Here is a 23,580-nt window from a genome sequence, read left to right on the forward strand (position 1 = left end):
GAAATATTAGTCAATGAATGGCAGCAGCTAAAGAATCAATTAATAAATAAAATATGCAGAAATCCACATATGAGGAAAAACATTGATTGGTTCAAGAAGGAAACACCCTTTGGTGGTTTTTTTCATAACTCACACATCCAGCAAAGCAGGCACCACATCTGAGAAGAAGCATTCTTTCCTCTCTGATATACATGGAAGGAATGCTTCCAATAAGATATCACATTACCTGCTGGGTGGGTTTTTTTGGTTAACTTATTAAAAATAATTTAACAAATGAAAGACTTGCTACCTGCAACCTGATTAATCAAGGGTGCATTTTTCATTGATCCAACCAGTTTTAATAGATCCAGGGATGGGGGACCTGTGGTCCTCCAGATGTTGTTGGACTCCAACTCTCATCAGCCCCTAGCTCACAGGGCCAGTGCTCAGGGATGATGGGAACTGTAGTCCAACAAACAGAGGGCCATAGGTTTCCCCATCCCCGATCTAACCAATGAATCAAATATAGTAGTGGGACTGATTTCTGAGCGAACATGCATAAGATTGTATTGCAGATGCAGAAGCCTGAGTTTCAGCTATCTACTGGTCCATGTGAATCTGGAGTAACTGAACGACTGGAGTTCATTAAGGCTGAGTAAGGGCTTGGGGAAAAGCCATAGGAACAAAGATGAGGACATAGGAAGCTGCTATTGGCCCATCTAACTCAGTACCATCCAGTCTGATTGGTCACTGATCTCCAGGATTTCACACAGGAGCTTTTCCTAGCTGTCTAGAGATGCCAGGGAACCTGAGACTTTCTGCATGCAAAGCAGATGCTCTGCCACTGAACTACTGCCCCCCCCCCCAGCATTGCTTTTTCTACAGTGACTAGACTGACATTTCGGGAGGGTCCCAAGGGACATGACAGATTTCTCTCTCTCTCAAAGACCTTCCTAATTAACCCAGATTGGGACAACGGAGCGCTGCATATATCTGTCAAGTAGATATAAACATAAGGAACACCCAACAGATGCCTGCCAATCACATGAGTGGGGGGGAGGAGGAGGAAAGTGGAGAATTTGAGAATGAGTTATATTACATTTTTTAAAAACAAAGAACACCCACCCTAATGTTTTGTCCTCATATCAGTAAATGAAGTTAAATGAAACTGTGTGTCTCGTAAGAACCTTTTGCTCATTTTTGTTAAAAACAAAATGTTACTACTAATCTAAATGAAACCCTCCCCACTAACTCATGCATCTACTTCGTCATTTATTTAAAATACTATCATTATGACATGAGCCTTCGCTCTTTGTCTCTCTCCACAGTCTTACTTTTCACCAGCTACTCATCTCCCCCCTGCCCCTTCTCTCGCCCAGTTTCATACAGTACAAAGGCTATAAACTAATGTACCAGTCTATGGGCTTTTATGGGGCGGGGAAGGAAAGGGGGGCATGGAACGCAGGAAAGAGGAACTATTTGCTTGGGAGCCACTGTTACAGGAAAAGTTCTCACAGTCCGGTTGGCTGTTGGTCCACAACTAACATGTTTCTCCGACCTTTTTTGCTGCATGGGTCAATACCCCCCCTCAAAATGGCGGTGATGTTGGTGGCTCCAGGCATCTGAGAGAGGCTCCAAAAGGTTAATAGGTTTCATGGTGTTCATCTTGCTTTCCTTTGCGATGGCGGAATCAAAATGGAGGACTGTTGATGCCATGTGGTTGGGCGTTGCCACGTTCCTCCTGAGCTCAATGCTAGTGCCATGATATTTATTTATTTTTTCTGTGGATGATCTGGCAGCAGCCTTGAAATTTCATTTTTTTTTTTAAAAAATGAAAGTCTCTCTTAATTTAACACTCCTGTTGTCACAGAGCCTTAAGTCAGCATGAAGGTAGAGCTGAGGAAAATATGGCTGTAAGAGTCTGAGCTGAGAAATCAGGGGGCACGTGAGGGTTTGGGGAGTCATCTGTGAAGATGGGCATTCTTTTCAGGGTTCCCCCTTGCTTTCCCTTGAATTTCATGAGGCAAAATAAGAACTCTGCATAGAGTACAGCCTGTCAATGGGGTTTCCAACCCTGGCCTGCATGGAGTTTACTTCTGAGGAGGCCAGAAAACAGTCGCTCAAGCTAGTTAGAGAGGTATCACTGTCGATGTCGTGGAAAATCGAGTCATTCCCTGTGAGGCACAAAAAACAGCAACACAAGCACATTAGTACACGCTGAATTGCTCACTCAGAGAAAGAGACCTGGGGTTCCCTTATCACCTCATGCAATGGAAGGCCATCTGCACACACAGCAGAATAACGTGATATGGATTTTCTTGAGCCATGCCACATCGCACTGTATTTGGAGGGAAATCTCATGCTTGATTGCTGCCCCTACATTTTGCAGAAAATGAGTATGCCAAGGGCAGCCTGACGTGCTAATTCCCCTCCTCTCTCCCTTTCTCCTTCTCATTGCTATTTTTCCATGGGCATGGCTGGGGGCATCTGCAGGAATTTTTGGTGGACAGGGAGAGTAAAAGTTCTAAAAATGATAGAAACTTTGGCTGAATTCACAGGACAGTTTAATCTGACATTCCCCTAACAGTTTCCCACCTTGGATTTGAGCTTTCATGAAATGTAAGAAGTACTTCTGGCGCTGTCATGTAATATGGCAAGTTTAGCACTCATTCCCCGTATTATTTGCAAATAACATGGAAATGAATGCTAAACTTATGCTACGTTCCACTGTATTTTGAGAAATGTCTTTTATGTTGTACGAAAGCTCAAATACCGTATTTACTCAAATCTAGTGCTCACCTTTTTTGGCCAAATTAATTTTTTTTGCGAAAATTAAGGTGTGCATTAGATTCGATGGCACATTTACATTCGCCAGCAAATACCTTTTTTGTTTGTTTCAAGGTTCTGAAAACTGAACTGTGCATTAGATTCGATGGCACATTAGACTCGAGTAAATACGGTATAATGTGGAAATTGACAATTATTGAAACATCCGGGAAACAGAATAAACTGCTATGTGAATTCAATCTAACTCATTAAAAACAAAATGAAAGCCAGGTGTCTGGAGATTATGGTTCATCCACCGTAAAGGGGAGGCAGCTGCCCCTCTTGTGGAAACCAGTGTAACCAGTGTTATTTTTCATGTGCTATATCACTGCAGGTGGAGGAAATCTTATGTTTGAGCAAACACAGTGAAAATTCTCCCTGTATGCAGCAATGGAGCCCATTAGGGAGAAAGCTAGCCTAAAACGCTGCTCCCTCTCAGGCTAATTGTCTACAGCATTCCAGCCAAGCAGTCTGGAGTGGTACAGACCTGGCAAAGGATTTCGGGGAGGTGCGGGGGTACACGGTGGGAAAGGTGGGGAAATGGATATTGCCCTAGTGTGGGTACTTGCACTGGTTTCCGCTAGTGTACTGGATTAATTAAACCCAGCCCGGTGAGTCTAAGTTAGTCCCATCCATTATTTTCAATGGGTTGGCTCTGAGTGGGACTAACATTGGCTGCAACTCCAAAGCTTTGTTTCTCTGGGCTCCTAATCACTGCAGAGTTTAGTGACTGCATTGTGAGGGTGGAGAAGAGGTGAGGATTTGCCAAGGACTTGTTTGCATTGCAGTCTGCAGCATTTAGGAAGAGCTTTAAAAAGAAAAGAAAAATCAAAAAGAGAAAGTTCCTTTTCTAACTGACATGAGTAAACAATCTGTGGGAAGCTGTTTGGTCACAGAGAAGAGATCCTGCATTCCAACCCAGGAAACTGTGGCTCCCAGGAATGGCGGTATCAAATGGTGTCAATGGCAAATATGGAACTGGGAGAAGAGCAAAGCTTTTGCTCACTCTCTCCATTAACGGAAGCTGCCCACTCTTCAGTCCACCCTGTGACCTCCCCTACCAGTTTAACACACAGTTCCTCCACTGTGGCAGGAGATAGCTTTCTGGACTAGATGAGCCTTTGGTCTGATCCATCAAGGCAAGAGTCATTATTTTACCAGTGGCCTGGTGGACTCAGTGTGGAATATAGAAGAGCAGGTGCCTGCTCAGTCCCACAGACTGACTAGGTGGCCTCGGATCTGTCGCGATCTTCCAACCACAAATCCTTCATCTCCTGATTGGGAATCTTAAATGTTACACCCCACACACTGTTGTTGTGTGACGATTGAGGAGATAAGGTCTGCACATCAATTTGCATTGCTAAGGAATTGTATAAGCTAGGTGATAACTCAGCCTTCTGCCAAAACCACATCTGACTTTGCATTCCTCATGATGAGGTAGTGGAGAGACAGGTTATTGAGGGTGCTGGGTTCTTTTCTGCCTCCTTAGAATATGAAGCAAGCATCTAGACTACATACTTTGGTTGGCTTCATATCAGTTTAGCTGCAATGGCTCCATTGTCTCCTTCCCATGAACAGAGGCAGATTTAGGGAAGTGCGACCGGTTCGGTTGCACTGGGTGAGGAGCCTTGTGGGTGCCACCAGGGATACCTCAACTAATATTTAGAAGAAAGCATGAGAAGTGGGGAGGGCTGAATTCTGACATCACACAGGGCACCACGGAATTTGAGACCCCAAAGTCTGCCACTGCCATGAATCCTGGGAAGCAGAGTTTGGTGAAGGTGAAAAGAATTCTCTGGAGAATATCCCATGGTCCCCTCCCTCACAGAGCTGAAGATCCCAAGGCCTCCATCAGAGAGTTACAGTTTAAGCAATTATTATAGGCATGCCCCAAATCCCCATGAGACCTACTAGGAATGCTGGATTGACAATGTATCACATAAGTAGGGCATTGTGATGTCAAAGGTAAAACAGCTAATAATGTTCAAGTCTGGACCGTCTCCAGAAGCAAATGGTCAGCTTTTGAACCATTTTGCAAGCTGCTGGGCTAGTTTAAAAACCAGTTAATACAGGCACAAGGGCTTCCTCCTGCCTCCCTTGGTTTTTTGTTTTCCTTCCAGAAGAAATTACATTTCCCAAGATCCCTGACATTTAGATCACTATCATAGTGCCAACCCAAAAACCTGAGCTAGAGGGTTAAGGAGGGCCCTGGTATATTTGTGTGGCTTCTGCCAGCCAGCTAAGAAGATTTAGGGAGGTTTTGGGTGAGGAGGGTGAGGGCGGATGGGAAGTTAAGGGAAGAATTCAGAGCCTGCTACATTTCCAGTGGCGTTACTAGAAGTATGATGGAGCGTGAAAGGGCTCATAATTCTTCATTCAGAAATGCCATTGCTTTGAAATACTATATAAAGGAGCAGAAGTCTTTCTGGTAAAGTCCAGCACAAGCAGAACAGAAAGGAGAGGCTTCCAGAGGCTCAATAGAGACTCATCTTCCCTCTTTGCTTGTTTTGGACCCTGGTGGAAAGAACTGTATTTCCTCCAGAAGAAGACCAAAATGATGCCTTGGATACAAACGATATCTAATCTTAACATCTGGATCAAGTTGCTCCCAGGGCTTTCCACCCTGTAAAATGACAGGGAGACCTCTCAAGAATGTGGGCTTGGGAATCCTAGACCGAAGCTTCCATGTTCTACCTTGGACATGCCAACAGCAGCTGGTTCCCAGTGAGTCTTACCATAGGGGTTCATGTGGTCACCTGGCATTTGTGGTGGTGTGAGACCTTGCTGGAAGGGGTCAGTGGCATAGCTGCTCTGATCCATCGCTACAATCTGCTGCTGTGGCGGTGCTAGCGGCGTATAAGAGGTCATCATCCCCTCCATTCGGTTGGACATCACTTCTGTAAAGAAAGACAATTGACTTCATCTAAAGCTCCTCCTGTGAGATTGATGAAATTACAGTGCTCTCGGCCTTTGAAGCTACCCCTGTTTTCTTTCCATTTGGGGCTGAGTTTAAAAAGGGCGGAGGGGGCAAGCACCACAAACATTTTCATCACCATGAAGCACCACCCTCCCCAGTCCAGTGATTGGAAGGGACTGACTGCAGGGAAAGGGGATAACAGTGTTCACATTTTCAGGAAGTACCGTATTTTTCGCTCTATAGGACACACTTTTTCCCCTCCAAAAATTAAGGGGAAATGTGTGTGCGTCCTATGGAGCGAATGCAGGCTCCTTGGCTTCAGCGATAGCAACGCAAAGCCTCCGAAGTGCAGAGGGAGCGCTCCCTCCGTGCTCCGGAGGCTTCGCGTTGTTTTGCTGAAGCCTGGAGAGCGAGAGGGGTCGGTGCGCACCGACTGCTCTTGCTCTCCAGGCTTCAGGGATAGCTGCCTGAAGCCTTCGGAGCACAGTGCGAGTTCCCGCTGCGCTCCGCAGGCTTCGGGTTCCTTTTGCTGAAGCCGAGAGAGCAAGACTCTCCTGGCTTCAGCAGAGAGGGAGAGCTGTGCAGCGCCCCTTCAGCCAAGTGGGAGGAGAAATGGAAGGGGCTCTGTTTCTCCTGCTGCTTCACTGAAGGGGCACTGAGCAGAGAGGGGGAGAATTTTTTTTTCTTGTTCTCCCCCTCTAAAACAAGGTGCGTCCTATGGTCCGGTGCGTCCTATAGGGCAAAAAATACGGTGCACTGCCATCTAGTTCAGCACCCTGTTCTCAGAGGGCCCATCCAGATTCCTGGGGGGAACCAACATGTAGGACCCAAAGGCAAGACCACTTTCTCCTCCTGTGGCTTCATGAAACTGGCATTAATGCCTCTGATCATGGAGGCACAGAACTAGCCTTGTCCTCCATGAATGTATCCAATCATTTTAAAGCCATCCAAGGTAGTGGCTATTACTGCCTCCTGTGGGAGTGAGTTCCATAGTTTAACTATGTACTGCTGGATCTTCCAACACTCAGCTTCATTAGATGCCCATGATGAGTTCCAACACTGTGCGGGGGGGGGGGGGATTTTCTCTCTCTCTTATTTTTTCCATGCCATGCATAATCTACAAAACTTCTGTCATTTCATCTTTTACTTGCCTTTTCTCTAAACTAAAAAGTCCCAAATGTTGCAACCTTTCTTTCTCCACCCACTTGATCATTTTGGTTGCCCTTTTCTGAACTTTTCCTACTCTACAGTACACTATCCTATTCGAGCTGGGGCGACCAAACAAATCACACCCTTTTCCAATTGTGATCACACCATAGAGTTGCAATACAATTCTCAGCATCTTTTCCAAACTCCAGCTACTAAGATTCTTTGGGGGAAGCTATCCCTATTAAATTGGTATCAAACCAATGTGCAGCATAGGTGAACCCTAAGTCTTTTGCGGCTGCATTCCACACACACACACACACACACACACACACAATTTATTTTCGAACAGTCTAGGATCTGGATTTGATTTGACACCTGCTGCAGAATAGTCCTGACTCACAGCCCCTTCTCCTCATCCTCCCCAACCACAAGCCCAGAGTTCCTTCACTTCCATCAGATATTGTTTGAAAGGAGCTATTTGTTTCTGCCAGGGTGGAACGAGAAGTAGCTAATTGTTTCCTTGAAATTCACTCCCACGATCCCAGGCTGTCTATTCCGACATGATGCAATGCCAGACAGGTGATGAAGACTGTTGCATCGCTCATCCATATGCAGTGCTTTGGGGTTGCACATCCTACCCTGAGTGTTGCAAGTGGTTTGGGGTGGAGACTCCTGTTTTGTCCAGTCCTTGCCACAGCAGTGTGCCAGCCCGAACTGGCGCCACTGGGTGCCAGAGCGGCAAGAACAGATAAGAACACCATGCTAATGGGATGGTGAAGCAGCAGCAATGTGGGGGTGTAATTGCCAAGAGGTCTAGCCGGTTGGTGCCCTTCTTCTCCTCATTTCAAAGTCCAGCTTGGAAACTAGCCATCATTGCTTTGAGTTGCTGTTGGGTTTTCTTCTGGTCGTTGTTTGTTTGTTTTATAATCAAGCAATGTATAAATTTATGGCTGTGCTCTGCCTCCATAGTCAGAGGCTGTATGCTTCTAAATATCAATTGCTGGAAGCCACAGGAGAGGAGAGTGCTCTTGTGATAGGGTCCTGCTTGCTGATTTCCCGCAGGAATCTGGTTGGCCACTGGGAGAACAGGAAACAGGACTAGATGAACTATTGGCTTGATACAGCAGGGTTCTCCTTATGTTCTTAACTAGCTTTTAACAAGAGCCATATTTTGAACATTGGAAGAACCTGGCTGCTGTTTCAGGCCAGAGGCCCAATCTAGTTGGGTGTCCTGTTCTCCCAGTGGCCAGCCAGATGGCTGTGGCCAACCACATGCCAATGGCCAGCTCAAGAGTTCTCTCCCCAAATAATTCCCAGCAACTGATATTCCTATTGCCTCTGACAGTGGAGGCAGAAGATAGTCGTGGTGGCTAGAAGGTTTATCTTCCATGAGGATAAATAAATACCTATAAACGTGAGGTTCAAGTCTGATTCAAATCTTGTCTCTGCTAGGAACTTACTATTTTATTTTATTTCACTTATAAGCACGCTTAATATTTCAAAAAGTGGTGTCAATCAGTAGGGAGCATCAGACATGTTTCAGCCATCCCCTGCCTCCAGTATTCAATACGGGGCTAAGGTGCAGAGGACTACGTTACATGGGTGGTAGAAGGATTAAAACAATGTATATGGGATGCTTTTAACATGCACATATGCGAAGCATGATTAGTAATCCAAGGGAAGGGTGAGAAAGGTGCTTCTTTCACCTGCCAGTTATTCCTCGGAAATATCCTCCAGGCTGTTTTTAACCTGGGTCCCCCTGCCAAGCTGGGCTCCAAGCCCAATGATCAGCCTGACTTTGGGAAACTATGGGTGGAGGAAACATTCACAGGGGAGAATCAACTCAGCAGGGCAGGGTAGGGGTGGGGAGTGGGGCACAGGCAAAATCCTCTTATGCTCACCAGTGCTTTCTTTTTTAAGAAAAAAGGTGCCAGTACTCACCATGAAGTTGTTACAGTAAGTGCCACACTTTTAACATGTGGGGGGAGGTGCCGGTACTGCGTACCCTTGGGTACCCCCAGAAAAAACAGTGCTGATGCTCACTGAGTCTTTTCTGTAAATGTATCCCCCTCTTTCCCTATGTTTAGAGGGTTTAAAAACAAGACACAACATGGCAGAGCATTCAGCTTAGGTAATCCTCCCTCTGCATTCCAGAATGGTATAGTCCTCCTAGGAATAGTACAATTATTCTACCTATGTCTCTTTCTTTCTTTCTTTCTTTCTTTCTTTCTTTCTTTCTTTCTTTCTTTCTTTCTTTCTATGTTTGGCAGCAACTTGCAGGGTATATACCCAATACTCCTGTGGTTAAAAGCCTTTCACTCTTTTTGTTTGTGTGTAAGCATATCCTGGGTTCACACCTTGAATATTCTGCATTGGGCTGGCCACCCAAATCAGAAATGATGCAATGGAACTGGAAAAAAAGGCCATAACCCCCAAATGCCATCATCAACCCCAAAGGTCCCATCCACGTCACCACTGTGGTTTCACCTTGACCTAGTCGCTGTGAATTCTGCTGCTCCTGCTGCTGTTGATGCCTTCGGGCCAATTTCTTCATCTGAGGAAGAAAGGAAAATCAGGACTAAACAGGGGCACATCAATCAAATTCTCACACTGGCTGACTAGATGCCTGTGGGAAGCCTGCAAGAAGGATGGAGTGCAACAACACTCTCCCCTCCTGCTGCTTCCAGCAACGGGCATACAGAGGCATACTACTCTGACCGTGAAGGTAGAACATAAGAAGAGCCCTGCTAGGTCAGGCCAATGGCCTTTTAGTCCATCACCCTGTTCTCATAGTGGCTGACCAGGTGCCTGTGGGAAGCCTGAAAGAAGGACATGAGCGCAACTGCACTCTGCTCGCTTGCAATTCCCAGCTACTGGTATTCAGAGGCATGATGCCTCTGACAGTGGAGGTAGAACATAGCCACCATCTCCAGTAGTGCAAGAGTGTCCTTCTAGCAGTAATGCAGTGACATTGGGGAAGCATTGCACAACGACAAATAAAGTGGAATTGTGTGTGGACTAATGTAGAATTGTGGTGTCAATTGCATTTTGCAGAATTCCCCCTTAAAAAAAAAACCAGCACACCAGTCTGGGGCGGTCCTAGGAGAGGCAATAGATGTGATTCACTGTTCCCCTCTTCCTATGTATCCACTGTTACTCCTACCCATAGAAGACCAATTAAAATAAATAAATATGGCCAATGTAGCATCTTGACTTGAATTCACATATTTCCCTACCTCCCTACTCTGACTACCAGCCCCGGAACTATTTCTGCTTATGGAGCTTTTGCTTCTCGCTTTGGGAAAAGTTAAGCAGGGACTGCTCAGGGTATGACACAGGAAGTACAACAAAGAAGGATGCACAAGTCACTTGTACTTCCTGTCCTCCACTTCTCTCCCCCCCCCATCCTGTAATATCTATTATGCTTGATCGCCATATTCCATACCCCTCAACCGTCCCGATTTTCTCAGGACATCCTGAAATTACAGAAGCTATCTCAGCTTCTGATTGGATTCTGGAATGTCCCATTTTTTGGTGCCATGGCTCCTGCGAGAGCACAGCACCAAAAGAGGCAGTGAAGGACCTTGTGATGATGACAAGAAGGAAGGGTGGAAAGAGCATGTGTGTGAACTTGCATTTCTCAAGGTGTGAGGGGAGAGGGAGAGGGGAGGGGGAGAGAAATCCGGGCGATGGTCACGTGGTTGCACAGTAGAGTCGTGCATCTCTAGGCGGAAGGAGGAGGTGGCAGCAACAGCAGCAGCAGCAGCAGCAGCAGCAACAACAACAACAGCAGAATTAGTAGTCGAGCCAGCTTGCTGAGGTCACATATGGCAGTGTTACCCACTACCGTGAGTGCTTCCTTCCTCACACGCCGCTGTGTCGGCCCCTCCCTCCCCCCCTGCACGGGAGGGGAAGGTGGTGAGTTAGAAAGCGGCTGAGGCATCAAGAAGGGAGAGGAGCACGGCAGAAAGAATCCCAGCGTCGCTCCAGAAAGGTGGCCATTTTGAGTCCCTCCTGCCCTGCGCCTCCTGTTGTGGTTTTGCTTTCTTTCGGGGGGTGTCTTCTGCCGCGGCCCCCCATTCTCTCTCTCTCTCTCGTAAGTTTGCTGTAGGAAAGGAAGAAGCGTCCCCCCCTTCCCCACATGTACCTTCACTCTTGGACCCCCTAGCTGTAACCCACACAGGGGAATGTTTTCTTGTCCTCCCCTCCCCTCAGCATGCTGCAGCTTGGCTTAATAACAACACCATGCAGAGTGCTTAAGTTCTCTGTTGCCCGGGGGGGGGGCTCTTTTCTCATCCCTTCAGGTTGTGGCTAAGAATAATTTGCCCCACATAACATAACAACCCCCCTGATTTTATTTGGCAGAATGCTGGAGGGTTTGTGTAGTCTGTGTGCTCCCCTCCTTCTGATGAAAAGCCAAATCTCTTCACCACAGTTAGGGTTGTCAACAAACCATGACCCCGAATGAAATTAGATGCAAATGTGTGACAGATCTTCAGAGGGATCCATGGGAAACCTAAAGTGGTTGGATAAGATTGGCAAAATGTTCCATCTTGAATAAAAAATAAATTAAAGAGCATTTCTGAGCTCCATTTCAGCTCCTGGGTTGTAGCCAATATTAATCCTAGTCAGAGCAGGCCCACTTAAGTTAATAGATATGACCAGGGTAGGTCCATTAATTTTAAGTGGGTCTACACTGAGTTGGACTTGGTTGGTTAGAACCCGTTCTGTCTTATTGGTAGGCAGGACCTTACCTTTGCTCTTTGATTCTGAAACCACACCTGGACAACTCTGACACTGAGGCCTGTTTCAGCTGCTAGTGTCTCCCTAACCTGCAACAAAGGTAAAAAGGTGAAATAAGTTGTGGAGCTGAAATGGAAAGTTGCTGCAATCAAACAAAATGCCTAAATTCTCTGAGCCCTACATTTCCAAGAAACTGCAGGGACATCCAGAAGAATAAATAACAGGTTCAATGCTAAGATTGTAGAGATGGTGAAGTTAATGAGACAGAAGAGGAGATGAGAGTTCAATGAGTCAAATAATGCAGAATCAATTTTATTTTTCTCAGTGTGTGTCTACAGTCTTTGGACCTACAAAGAATTGGCAGTGCTAACTTCGCCATGTCAATGTCTATATTGTATTGTGCTTTTTGGTAGAGAGGTCCCTGGCACGGATTGGCTGAGTGAGTGTGATGTATTATAGTATTTTAATATTCTTTTGGAAGCCGCCCAGAGTGGCTGGGGAAGCCCAGCCAGATGGGCGGGGTATAAATAATAAATTATTATTATTATTATTATTATTATTATTATTATTATTATTATTATTATTATTATTATTTACTGGAATGTTCACAAACATTCTTCCTGGAAATTGATTTCTTAAAAAAATGAACTGTCAAAAAGTTTGGCTTCTCCAGAAAATGGGGAAGTTGTCCATTTGGAAGCTATCCAAAGTCACAAACGACCTAGAGGCAGGAATAGTTTTATATTTGCAGACTTCGAAGTGGAAAGAAGTCCACAACATGTACACACCACAAATTTAAAGCACACAGTTTCCCTCAAATAATCCTGAGAACTGTGGTTTGATATGGGTGCTGGCAATTATAGCTCTGTGAGTGGTAAACTACAGCTTTTTTGTAGCGTAGAGTCATATGCTTTGTATGTGCTTTCAATGCATGGTGTGTAAGCAGCCATAATCACTGCCAATGGGCAGCATCCTGCCCTGTATCAGAGGGCAGCAAGCTCAGTTAGGGAACACTTGCACATGCTGCCTTACACAGCATTATCCGCCTCATTCTACCTAATGGTTGGGCTGACCCTCAACGTATGATTCTTTTAGCTGAAGATGCCAGTTGAGGTGTATGCTTTTGCCACAACCATGATACAGAATCAGATTGTGAATGGTGGTGTTTGAACAATGACAGCCTACCTTCCTACAAGGCTTGGAAGATACTTCAAATGAAGCTTTGAAAGCTCTCCTCTGCTGTGTTGTGAGTATCGTCCGCGGCCGCTTTGGTCTCCTTGGGTCCTTCCCGTCGTCTCCACCCTTCCCTGGGTTTGCTTGTCCTTTGGTCGGTTTCACATCCCCATCCTCATCATCACTTTTAACTATTGGTCAATTGCAAATGGAACAAATTAAAATACATGACTGCTCACACAGGACCACCACAGGTCCATCCAGTTAGCATCAGGTTTCTCCTAGAGACCAGCCAGGTGCTCCAAGGCAATGGTGAAGAACCTCAGGACCAGGGATCAAATGCAGCCCTCTACCTGGCCCTCAGAACTCTCCTTACACTATGCCACTCACTTGCCCTCCATCACATCCTCAATACTTTTGCCTGGCTTGAATGTTGTCTATGAACTCTGATAATTCCTCCTGCTTGTAAAGAAAGGGGATTGTGAAGAAACTAGCATGACATAGCATCTACATTTGTTGCTCCACCCACTTTTGTCTCTGTCTCCTCCCACCATTGGAATGTGGCCCTGGTAAGGGGAATGTGGCCCTCAGGCCGGGAAAAAACACCTCCACCCATACCCCAAGGGAAGACTAGGCTTGCAGGCAATGGGAACTTTAGCTGGTTGTTTCTTACCCTGTTCTGAAGGAGAGTTGTACATATGTCTCATATGTCTCCCTTTCAGATTTAACTATTAATAACCTAGTGATAACTTTTGGCTCCAGGTGCCATATTCCAGCTTTCTGATGGCAGGAAAGTACATCAGCTATTGTGTGACACACTTACCCACTGAGGAACAGTTATAATCTGTGGCACCATTAACATAGAACTTTGGGGCAGTTGTCTGGAACCCTACTCAGCAGCATAAACAGGAGGGCTCCCCAATTTAATCATTTCTAACTAATCAAATTTTGAAGTAATACACATTGCCACAGGGGAACCTTTTTTAGCCTGGGGCTGCATTCTCTCATGAGCAACATTCGGGAGGGGGGGGGGGTCATACCAATGGTGGGTGTGGCCAGAGGGGGGGAAGTGGGCAGAGAGAGAGAGATGTGCCTTTGACTTTTGTACAGCAGACTACGGTCAAGAGAGTCCACGTGGTGTAGTGGTTAAGAGCAGTAGATTCGTAATCTGGTGAACCCGGTTCGCTTCCCTGCTCCTCCACATGCAGCTGCTGGGTGACCTTGGGCTAGTCACACTTCTCTGAAGTCTCCCAGCCTCACTCACCTCACAGAGTGTTTGTTGTGGGGGAGGAAGGGAAAGGAGAATGTTAGCCGCTTTGAGACTCCTTTGGATAGTGATAAAGCGGGATATCAAATCCAAACTCTTCTTTCAAAGGTACATCAATCTAGCTGGTCATTTAAGATACATAATCACAGTTCAAAGGACATATTCCAGCCAAGTCAAAGCACTCAAGTACGGGGTGGAGAAAATCTAGTGAGGTGGCTAGGGAAAGGTCTTGGCCTGGGGAGACTCCCAGAGACATTTGTCTCTCTGGCTTGAGGTTCCCAAACTCTACATTATTTATTTCTTTCATTTATATACCACTTTTTCCTCCAAGGAGCTCAAGGTGGTGGGCATTGCTTCTCCTCCTGCCTCACAACAATATGGTGAGGTAAATCAGGCCGAGATACAGGTATTGGCCCCGAATCATCAAGTGAGCTTCCTGGTAGCATGGGGATTCAAACCCAGGCCTAGCACTCTATCAGTTACACTACACTGGCTCTCATTATCATCCAAAGGGAAAGAAAGGTAGGAGCTTTGCTTGTTCGTTCCAGAGATTGAAATTACCTAGCCACGTGACTGATCACCATTTGAGAAGACTCACCTGAATCTGAGTCATCAGGGCTGACAGAGCTGAGCAAATCTTTCTCCTTTTCATAGTCACTCTTGCAGAGCAGCTGCCCCTCCTTCAGCACAAATTCATCTCCCTTCCTCAGCTGCCGCTCACAGACACAGCAGCAGAAGCAGCTCAAGTGGTAGACACACTCCAGCGCCCTCATCACAAACTCTGTTGGGGCAATCTTCTCCATGCACCCACTGCATTTTGCAGCAAACAACCTATCGGAGGAAGAAGGGGAGAATACTCAGGTCACGAGGCCGAGGCTCCTAGCAGGATCCCAAGCTGGAATTCCAGAACATAAGAAGAGCCCTGCTGGATTGGGCCAGGCATCTTGTTTCTCCCAATCAGACGAATGTGTGAAACCCAGAAACAGGACCCGAGCCCAAGAAGCCTCTCCCCTCCTGTAGGTTCCAGCAACTGGTATTCAGAAATGTTTCTGCCTCTGACCATGGAAGAAGAGCACAGCCATTGCTGCTAGTAGCCACTGACAGCCTTACCCTCCAAGAGAGGAGAAGACCTGGAATGAAAATCTCCTGGCATGAATTTCCTTGTAGATTATATGACACCCTGCATGTGCATTCTGCAGTGCTCACATACATTTTAAACATTGCAATTGTTTTTGCTGAGAACAGAACCCCCCAAAGCTGCAATCTAAGTCATGTGTAGGATTCGAAATACATTTTTTAAAAAAAATGTATTGCATTTATGCCTTGCTCTTCCTCCAAAGAGGTCATCAAAACATATGGAGGGTACTCAGCAAAATCAAGGGAAAACCAGGAGTAGAATGGCTTGGAACCTCAATTCCAAGAGACAGGCCTAAGACACTTTGTTGGATACACAGCACTGGATTACTCAAGAGGCTTCAGGCAGCAGCAAAGCAAGGGCACAAAAAATGATTTTTAAAAAATATATTGATTTTTAATTTTTTTTAAAAAAATAATCATCTACTAACGTAGATTGGAATAATGCAAGGAAATCAGATTCTGTTATGTGCTGCAATAAATCTATGCTTTATTAATTATATGTTCTTCTGAGTTATATGAACTTTGTTTTTTTTCTTATCTACATATGCATATAAACATAAAAACATTGCGCATTGCATAATTTGTTTTTCTGTTTTATTTTCTGATCACTGAGATAAGAGACAGGATGAAATGTAACCAATAAAATGTTATTTTGTGGCTTTGTGTTGTTTTTATTTTGAATTACACAATCTTTTCAGGGCATAGGGCCTCTAAAGGTCTTAATCTGGCCCTGTGCATACAGTTTGTGTTTAGTTTTCTGCCCCTGTATAGGAACTCCTTGGTGAAGCCCCTCATAAAACTATCTTGATGCAACCATAGAATCAGTAGTGTCTGGTGCCCACTGAGGCTATTGGAGTGGAATGAAATGACAGGTAAAATGATAGGCAGAGTCTGAGCCAATGAGAGGCAGAGCCAACAAATTATACTTTTGCTTCCATCCTCCCTCCCCAATGAATTCTACAAGGGCAACCGTGAGACCAAGCATGAGGAAGAAGCTGACAGGTAGCGCCGCCACCCCCCGGACTGGTTTTCAAGAAGAAGGCATACAGCTGTGGGCTGTCTGAGGGCAGATTGAGATTGGGGTGGGGCTAGTAACCCTCTTGCCCTAGTGGACCAGCCTCCATTGCTTGCCCCAGGACATACTGAGGGGGAGAGGAAGCATCTTCCAGCTTTTGGTAGCATCCAAGCATGCTGGGACCCCATTCTTTTCTCTTTTCCTTGCATATGCAACCAAGGAAGTACTTAAAAGGATTAAAAGCGTGCACAGATCTCCCCTGCCCTGGCTCCCTAAACCGATTGGGCTCTGTTTAATGAAGCTTGCCCCTTGAACTCAAAAGGGGCGTGGGGAAGACAGGATGCCTTCAAAGGGTTCCAAGAGGATCAGCGCTAATGTAAAGGCATCTGCAGATGGGCAGCCCATTCAGACCGTTGCAAAACCGATTGCGCTTCAGTAACATTCAATGGGGTGAAGGTAATGAGGGGTGGAAGCAGGCTGATGTTTGGCAAAAGCATTTGGGGAGGGGAGAGAAGCTTTCAGGTGGGGTGGGGGATTCATCACGCTGGGGGGAGGGGGAGGAAGGGGGAACATTGTTGCTCCAATAAGCTTTCTGTTGTTTTTATGGCATTTTGTCCTTTCCACGGATGATCGTCCAAATGTAAAGTAGGAATGCTTTCAAGCAAAAGGCATTTATTTAACCCCTACTCCCCAATGTAGGACCCAGGGACATGACCCAGCCAAATCTGAGTGCTTTCACTGTCCCAGTGAGTCCTTGACATCACAGAGCAAAGGAGGAAATCCACAGAGGGATGGAACAAACAGTCTATATCCAGGCTGTTTTGCACATGTTCATAAATGTGTTCCAGTCCATTTAAAATCATCATCATTATCATCATCATCATCTGCATGAAAATTCATATTTGCATACCTCTTCATATTTAACTTCACTTTTAAATACAAAATGTGCATTTCTAAATGTATTTTATCCTTAAAAATAAGCTTTTTACACACACTTGAATACTTTTTAAAGCAAAACAACTGCTTGACAAATTTCAGTGATGTGTGAATTCTGAAAGATAAGAGTGTTCTAATGTAAGTATTCATTTGTAAGGGGTGGATCTGGTCTGTTCCATACTGGAATTTGCAAAGAATTAATTTCTCAGGCATCCATTCAGAAAACAAATTTCATTTCAGCCTGAACAGGTGCAAAGAGGAATAGGGTTGTATCCAACTAACTTCAACTCAAGAGTAGGCGCATTAAAATTAATAAATCCATCATGCCCCTCTGCTTCAACACTAACCCTGTTGAAGGCTAGTCCTAGTCTAGACTAACACTTGATGCTGCCTATACTTGCCACAAAGACAAAGGATTGTAGCCAATGCTAGTCCTCCTCAGAGTAGACCCACTGTACTCAATGGACATGAGTAACTTAAGTACATTCATTCCAATGGGTCCTCTCTGAATAGGACATGCATTGGATGAAACTAGAGAAGGGAAAACCTGTCAATTTTGATTTCTCTCATTCTTCAAACCCTTGATTTTCCATATTTCCACATGAGTTTGCAATTAAGATATAATAAAAGTCCTCACGAAAATTCACATTTTTATTAGTATTTTTCCTAATATTAAACACTTTTTAATGCAGTTTTAACTGGTATACTCTTTCTTTGCAGAGCAGTCTTGATGCTACTTTAATAAATGTATGCATATTTATACACACTTCACTCTAGAATATGATTTTTTGCACCTATTTGGCTGGAGAACTGCATTGCAAAATTCAGAGATGTGCGAATTTTGAAGGACTTTTGCGTTTCAGTTCATGTATTGTTTTGGAAAGTGCAAATTACATCTGTTCACCTAGAAAGATGAACTGAATTGACTCTCTCCCTCCTCCTGAGGTACAACCCATTACACTCAACTTTTGGTTTCTTGTGGATATAGAAAACAAGGGTCTGTGATAGTCTAGGAAACCTCCTGCTTTTAAAAATACAAGCAGATCACCAGGAGCATCTTTCAGCCCACCCACATCTGCTCCCTTGTTGAAAAAGAGTGGGGCAGCCCTACATAAGGAAAGGGATATTTAATTCAGTTCAGCCAGAGGAAAATACTTTTGGGGGGCCTTTTTTAGGACATCAAAAACACACACAACAGGAAACTGAGCTTGACAAATGACCTGACTTTGATATCTCTTGATCAAACCCACAGCTCATTAGATGGCTTAGCATTATAAACACAAGGCAGTAAACCTGTTGAAGGCTTAGGATGGAAGTTGAGCAGATGACCCATGTACAGTTTTTGAATCAAAGCAATAAATCTGAGAGCAGCAGAGCAAATGGTCTGATCAGACACAACAGTGTTCTCCCTACCCCACTCTGCTTGCAGATTCCTCCCCTGTAAGAAGTGTCTGACTGGATCAGATCAATGTTTTAGTGTCAAGAGTTGAAAAATGAATTGCTTCATTGCGTCTTGATTATGAGAAGTAATGTTCCTTATCGTAGGCTTTGCAGATAAGCTAGCATCTTGACTACTGCATCTGGTTCTGGGTGCCAAATTTTTAGAAAGATGATAAGCTTCTGGGCAACCTTCTGGGGATCACACAACTGGTGGGGCAAAAGGCAAATGTAGGCAGGGCAACACATGCAAATTTACTGTTTGTACAGCTGCAAGGTGCCTGTCTCAGGTTCTGGGCACTCAAAATGTGGAGCTTCCATTTAGTTTTCATGCCTGATGGTCATTGGCTGATAAAATTGGATCCACCCCTTTTACAAGGTATAGAAATGCAAAAGTGAGTTGGGGGTGGTGCAGAGCACTCAAGAGCTGCAGTGGAGTCTGTGCATTAGACTGACTCACCAACCTCACACTGCCCTTAGCTAACCCCTACCTGCCTGCGTTCTTACTTTCATCCTGTCCAGGGGATGGCCCTGACTGTCACACTCCTCTTTAGTGCCAGTGTTGCCCTTGCAGAACTCAGCAAAGAGGAGGAGAAGCAATAAAATTAGTTAGCTCTGCTTATCATTGGCTCAGGCTCCATCAATGGTTGGTCTCTCTGCCTTCTGCCCTAGCCAGCTTACTAAGCAACAGTCATGGCTGGTAAAGAGTAAAGGGAGATCAGTGGAGGATGCTACAGAAATATGATGTGCTTTTGAATGTTCCTAGGATGCCTGACAGCATGAAAAGGAAGCCTCTGCAGTCTGTGTGGCTACAGGTGGATTGAGGCCACTACACCTTCCTGCACCAGGGTACAGCCATCTGGCATTTTGTACAGGACAGCTGATTTATTGCCTCCCTAGCTTGTTATCTCACATTTAAATTCGACCCCGTTCTGCTTCCCTCAAATCACCGTTCTGCACTGTTTACTCTTACAATAATGTCCAAACAACCTAACTTTTACCTTTTCAATCACCTCGCCTGGGTCTTTAATTTCCTCCTGTTTGTGGGGCAAATAGATTGTAATGGTTTTCTTATAACTCATTTACTATGCAGAGAGAGATAACCAGCCGTACTGTGTCAGGTTTGCTGTTCACATTAAGTGCGGTTCAAGAGGTTCACCAAACATCGCAGAGCCGTAACAAGGAAACAATTCAATGCATCGTTTGGCCATTTCTGCAGGCAATATTACAGAAACTATGATGAAACCAGATTTCATTCCTGCTTGGCCCACCGATTGCAACCTGTCAAATTATCGAGGATTTTAAATCATGTTTCCTTGATTTAATTTTGTTGAGTTTCTTTTTATATCACTGGCCAAATGCTAACTAAACAAATGTAGCTTTACAAACACATACTATACCCAGGGCAGAAGTTGATAATGCGCAAAGCTCAATGCTTTTAAAACATCACAGAGCCAGCGTTTCTCAACCTTGGGTTCCCAGACGTTGTTGGACTACAACTCCCATCAGTCCTAGCCAGCATGACCAGTGGGCAGGGATGATGGGAGCTGTAGTTTAATAACACCTGGGTAAAAAGGTAAAGGTAAAGGGACCCCTGACCATTAGGTCCAGTCGTGGCCGACTCTGGGGTTGTGGCGCTCATCTCGCTTTATTGGCCGAGGGAGCCGGCACACAGCTTCCGGGTCATGTGGCCAGCATGACTAAGCCGCTTCTGGAGAACAGCGCACGGAAACGCCGTTTACCTTCCCGCCGGAGTGGTACCTATTTATCTACTTGCACTTTTGATGTGCTTTCGAACTGCTAGGTTGGCAGGAGCAGGGACCAAGCAACGGGAGCTCACCCAATCGTGGGGATTAGAACCACCAACCTTCTGATCGGCAAGTCCTAGGCTCTGTGGTTTAACCCACAGTGCCACCCGCACACCAAAGGTTAAAAATAGTTGGGTTAGAGTATTGGACTAGGACAGGCAAGACCAGAATTCAAATCCCCACTCTGCCATGAAGCTCTTGGGCCAGTTGCTGCCTCTCAGGCTAGCCCTACCTCACAGGGTTGTTGTGAGTATAAAATGGGGAGGCGAACTGTGTACACCATCTTGAGCTCCTTAGAGAAAACCGTGTGATATTCATGCAATAAATAATAACAACTTTTTGAAGTTATAATTGGAGGCCCACGGTCATTCTTACCCCTCAAAAAAAGGGGGATTAGGGTTGTATAAGAGTAAGATGGAGATGAAATTTAACTGAGTTCACCTTTAAAGGCAAGCTTATCTAATTCTCATGCAAACTGCCCTCCTTTGAAATTCACACCTCTGTGAATTTTTCAATGCAGTTGTCTGTATACTGGGGGGAATAACACACAAATGCATTATATATGGGGAAATCATTTAGCAATGATGTGTATATTAGGCAAAACAGCATCCCAAAATGTGTACATTCAGATAAATCTGCAGTAAAATGCTGGTTAATTTCCATGAGGATTTTTTTAAAAAAATAATCACACAATGATGTGTAAATGTGGAGAACTGAACTTAAAAGTGGAAATATGAGAAATGGAGAAAAACCAAGACTGACAGATTCTCCTACCCTTAATAAGGGTACATACAGAGCATCACCAAGTTCTGCTGCATGTGATCAGAAGCGTCTTCTTTCTCAGTGTGCCTATAAGCAAAGCCTGAAGACTATTGCTCTCTCCTGCTGTTGCTCCCATGTCACTGGTATTTTGTGGTATACTGCCTATGAAACTGCCTATGATCGCCAAAGGATGCTTTTGAATTATAGTGCTGGAGGGGACTCTTGAGAGTCCCATGGACTGCAAGAAGATCAAACCTCTCCATTCTTAAGGAAATCAGCCCTGAGTGCTCACTGGAAGGACAGATCCTGAAGCTGAGGCTCCAATACTTTGGCCACCTCATGAGAAGAGAAGACTCCCTGGAAAAGACCCTGATGTTGGGAAAGATGGAGGGCACAAGGAGAAGGGGACGACAGAAGACGAGATGGTTGGACAGTGTTCTCGAAGCTACCAGCATGAGTTTGCCCAAACTGCGGGAGGCAGTGGAAGACAGGAGTGCCTGGCATGCTCTGGTCCAGGGGGTCACGACTAAACGACTAAACAACAACAAGCCTATGAAACTGGAGGTTCTGACCTCCATGCATTCATGATTACTTGTGTCTGTGGAGGATAAGGCTATCAGGGCTACTAGACACAATGGCTATGTCCTACCTTCAGAGTCAGAGGCAGTAATGTTTCTGAATACCTTTTGCTGAAAACTACAGGAGGGGAGCCGGCTCTTGAGCTTGGGTCCTGCTTGTGGGCTTCCCATTAGGGCATTAGGTTGGCCAGGATGCTGGACTAGATGGGCTACTGGCCTGATGTTGCTGACTCTTGTTATGTTTTTAATCTCCTGCCAAATCAATTGCATTTGGTAACTCCAACCTCTCCCCCCCCCACCTTTCTGCTTCTTCCACCTGAACCAGAGTGGAGAGAAGGATCACAGGTTAGATCCCATTGGAATGTGATTGTGGGATATGCAAGAAACTGGACAGGACTTCAGTTGATAACATCTGTTGATAACGGGAATGGAAAAACATGGAACTATCAAAAATGATTTTGATTAAATGGTTTTGATTTGAGAATTAATTAATTAATTAATTAAAACTGTTAAATTAGCATACTGGATAAAAAACCTGGAAATTGTTGAAATACATTGTATAATTTTTTGGAGCAATGAATTGGATTAACGATGAATAATGAAGGAATGACTAGAAAGCTTATAGTGAGTTAATATGATGCAGAGGACGTTATTTACACGTTTACTGAAAAATAAGAGAGGAAGTTGGCTACTGATAATTTATATTGGTTCTGTCCCCATCCTCCTTCTTGTTGCATTCTAGAACTTCAAGGGGGAGGACAGGGAGAAAGCTGACGGGCAGTGCCACTCCCTGGACTGGATGCAAGTAAAAAAGGCAGGCAGGTGGGGGCTTGCAGAGAGCCACCTAAGGTTGGTGGAGCAATGTTCTACTACCCACCATGCACCAGCCTCCACTGGTACCCAGCCAGAGCTGGGCCTAGACATTTTGGCACTTGAGGCAGGCCCCAAAATGGTGCTCCCCTCCCTGACAGGGGAGAAGGAGTGAGGGAAGATCTGCATCAAAACAAGAGGGTGAAGGATGATCAACATCAGGATCTGTTGCCCTGGTGGATCCTGCCAGCTGAGATGGTCAGCTCACCTCGTCTCATAGGCGGGCTGGCCCTGAATAAAGATCTACATTGGGATGTGCTGCCCCTGTGGATCCTGCTGCCTGAGGCAGTTGCCTCACTTTGCTTCACATGTTGGCCGGCCCTGCAGCTGGTGATGGGAAGGATCCCATATTTGCCTGAAACCCCAGAAAGTTGCCACCAGAACTGAGAGAACTGGATTAGATGGACAAATCATTAGATGGTACATTTAGAGTTCCATCCACCTGGTGGTTGGGGAAACCAGCCAATGTACCCCCAAGGTGAAAATGGAAATCCAAAGGGCTGTGTGTGTGCAGTCAGCTGCTGTCTTATGGCAGAGGATGAGGAACCTCAAAGTCCAGTACAGGCCCCTGCGTCTGGCCCTCATAACTTTCTCCAGGCCACACACCCCTCACTGGCCAAGCATCCTCCCAGGTGTTTCTGCATCCCTGAACTCTCAGAATGCCTCTTGTTTTGTGGATGGAGGATAGGGAGCAGGGTGCTGGTGTGAGTCTGTGTTCGAATCCCTCCAACTATAAAAAGGTAATATTTACATTCATTCAGGGCCAGATTAAGATACACTGAGAGCCTAAATGAGGTCAGGTTTAAGAGGTTCCATAGCATTAACTCCCCCAAATGTGCATCATTCTATTATTTTTTTACCCAATTAGGTAAATCTTGAAACATTTAGAGCTCCACTCATTATCTGAGGTTATAAATTGTAGCATAGCTTGTGTGTAAATCCAGCACTGCATTCATTGCCCAATCCAGATTTGCCTCTGGCTC

General features: G+C 45.2%; 1 protein-coding gene across 2 annotated transcripts in view; it reads right to left on the bottom strand.

The window, feature by feature from the left end:
• Nucleotides 1-247: 247 nt before the first annotated feature.
• Nucleotides 248-23,580, bottom strand: part of LMX1B (LIM homeobox transcription factor 1 beta) — a 159,292-nt gene continuing 135,959 nt past the window's right edge. The window contains exons 3-8 of one of the 2 annotated variants that reach the window (XM_081180335.1): nucleotides 14,653-14,885; nucleotides 12,800-12,978; nucleotides 11,626-11,703; nucleotides 9,359-9,425; nucleotides 5,562-5,702; nucleotides 248-2,153 (exon numbers count right to left, since the gene is read on the bottom strand). In XM_081180335.1, coding sequence (XP_081036461.1) covers nucleotides 1,996-2,153; nucleotides 5,562-5,702; nucleotides 9,359-9,425; nucleotides 11,626-11,703; nucleotides 12,800-12,978; nucleotides 14,653-14,885 — 856 coding nt within the window. In that variant the 3' untranslated portion in view covers nucleotides 248-1,995. Of the gene's footprint in view, nucleotides 2,154-5,540; nucleotides 5,703-9,358; nucleotides 9,426-11,625; nucleotides 11,704-12,799; nucleotides 12,979-14,652; nucleotides 14,886-23,580 lie in introns of both variants that reach the window. The other variant, XM_081180334.1, reaches the window with a different exon arrangement.

The sequence above is a fragment of the Podarcis bocagei genome (assembly GCF_964188305.1).
Source record: "Podarcis bocagei genome assembly, chromosome: Z".
Classification (NCBI taxonomy): Eukaryota; Metazoa; Chordata; class Lepidosauria; order Squamata; family Lacertidae; genus Podarcis; species Podarcis bocagei.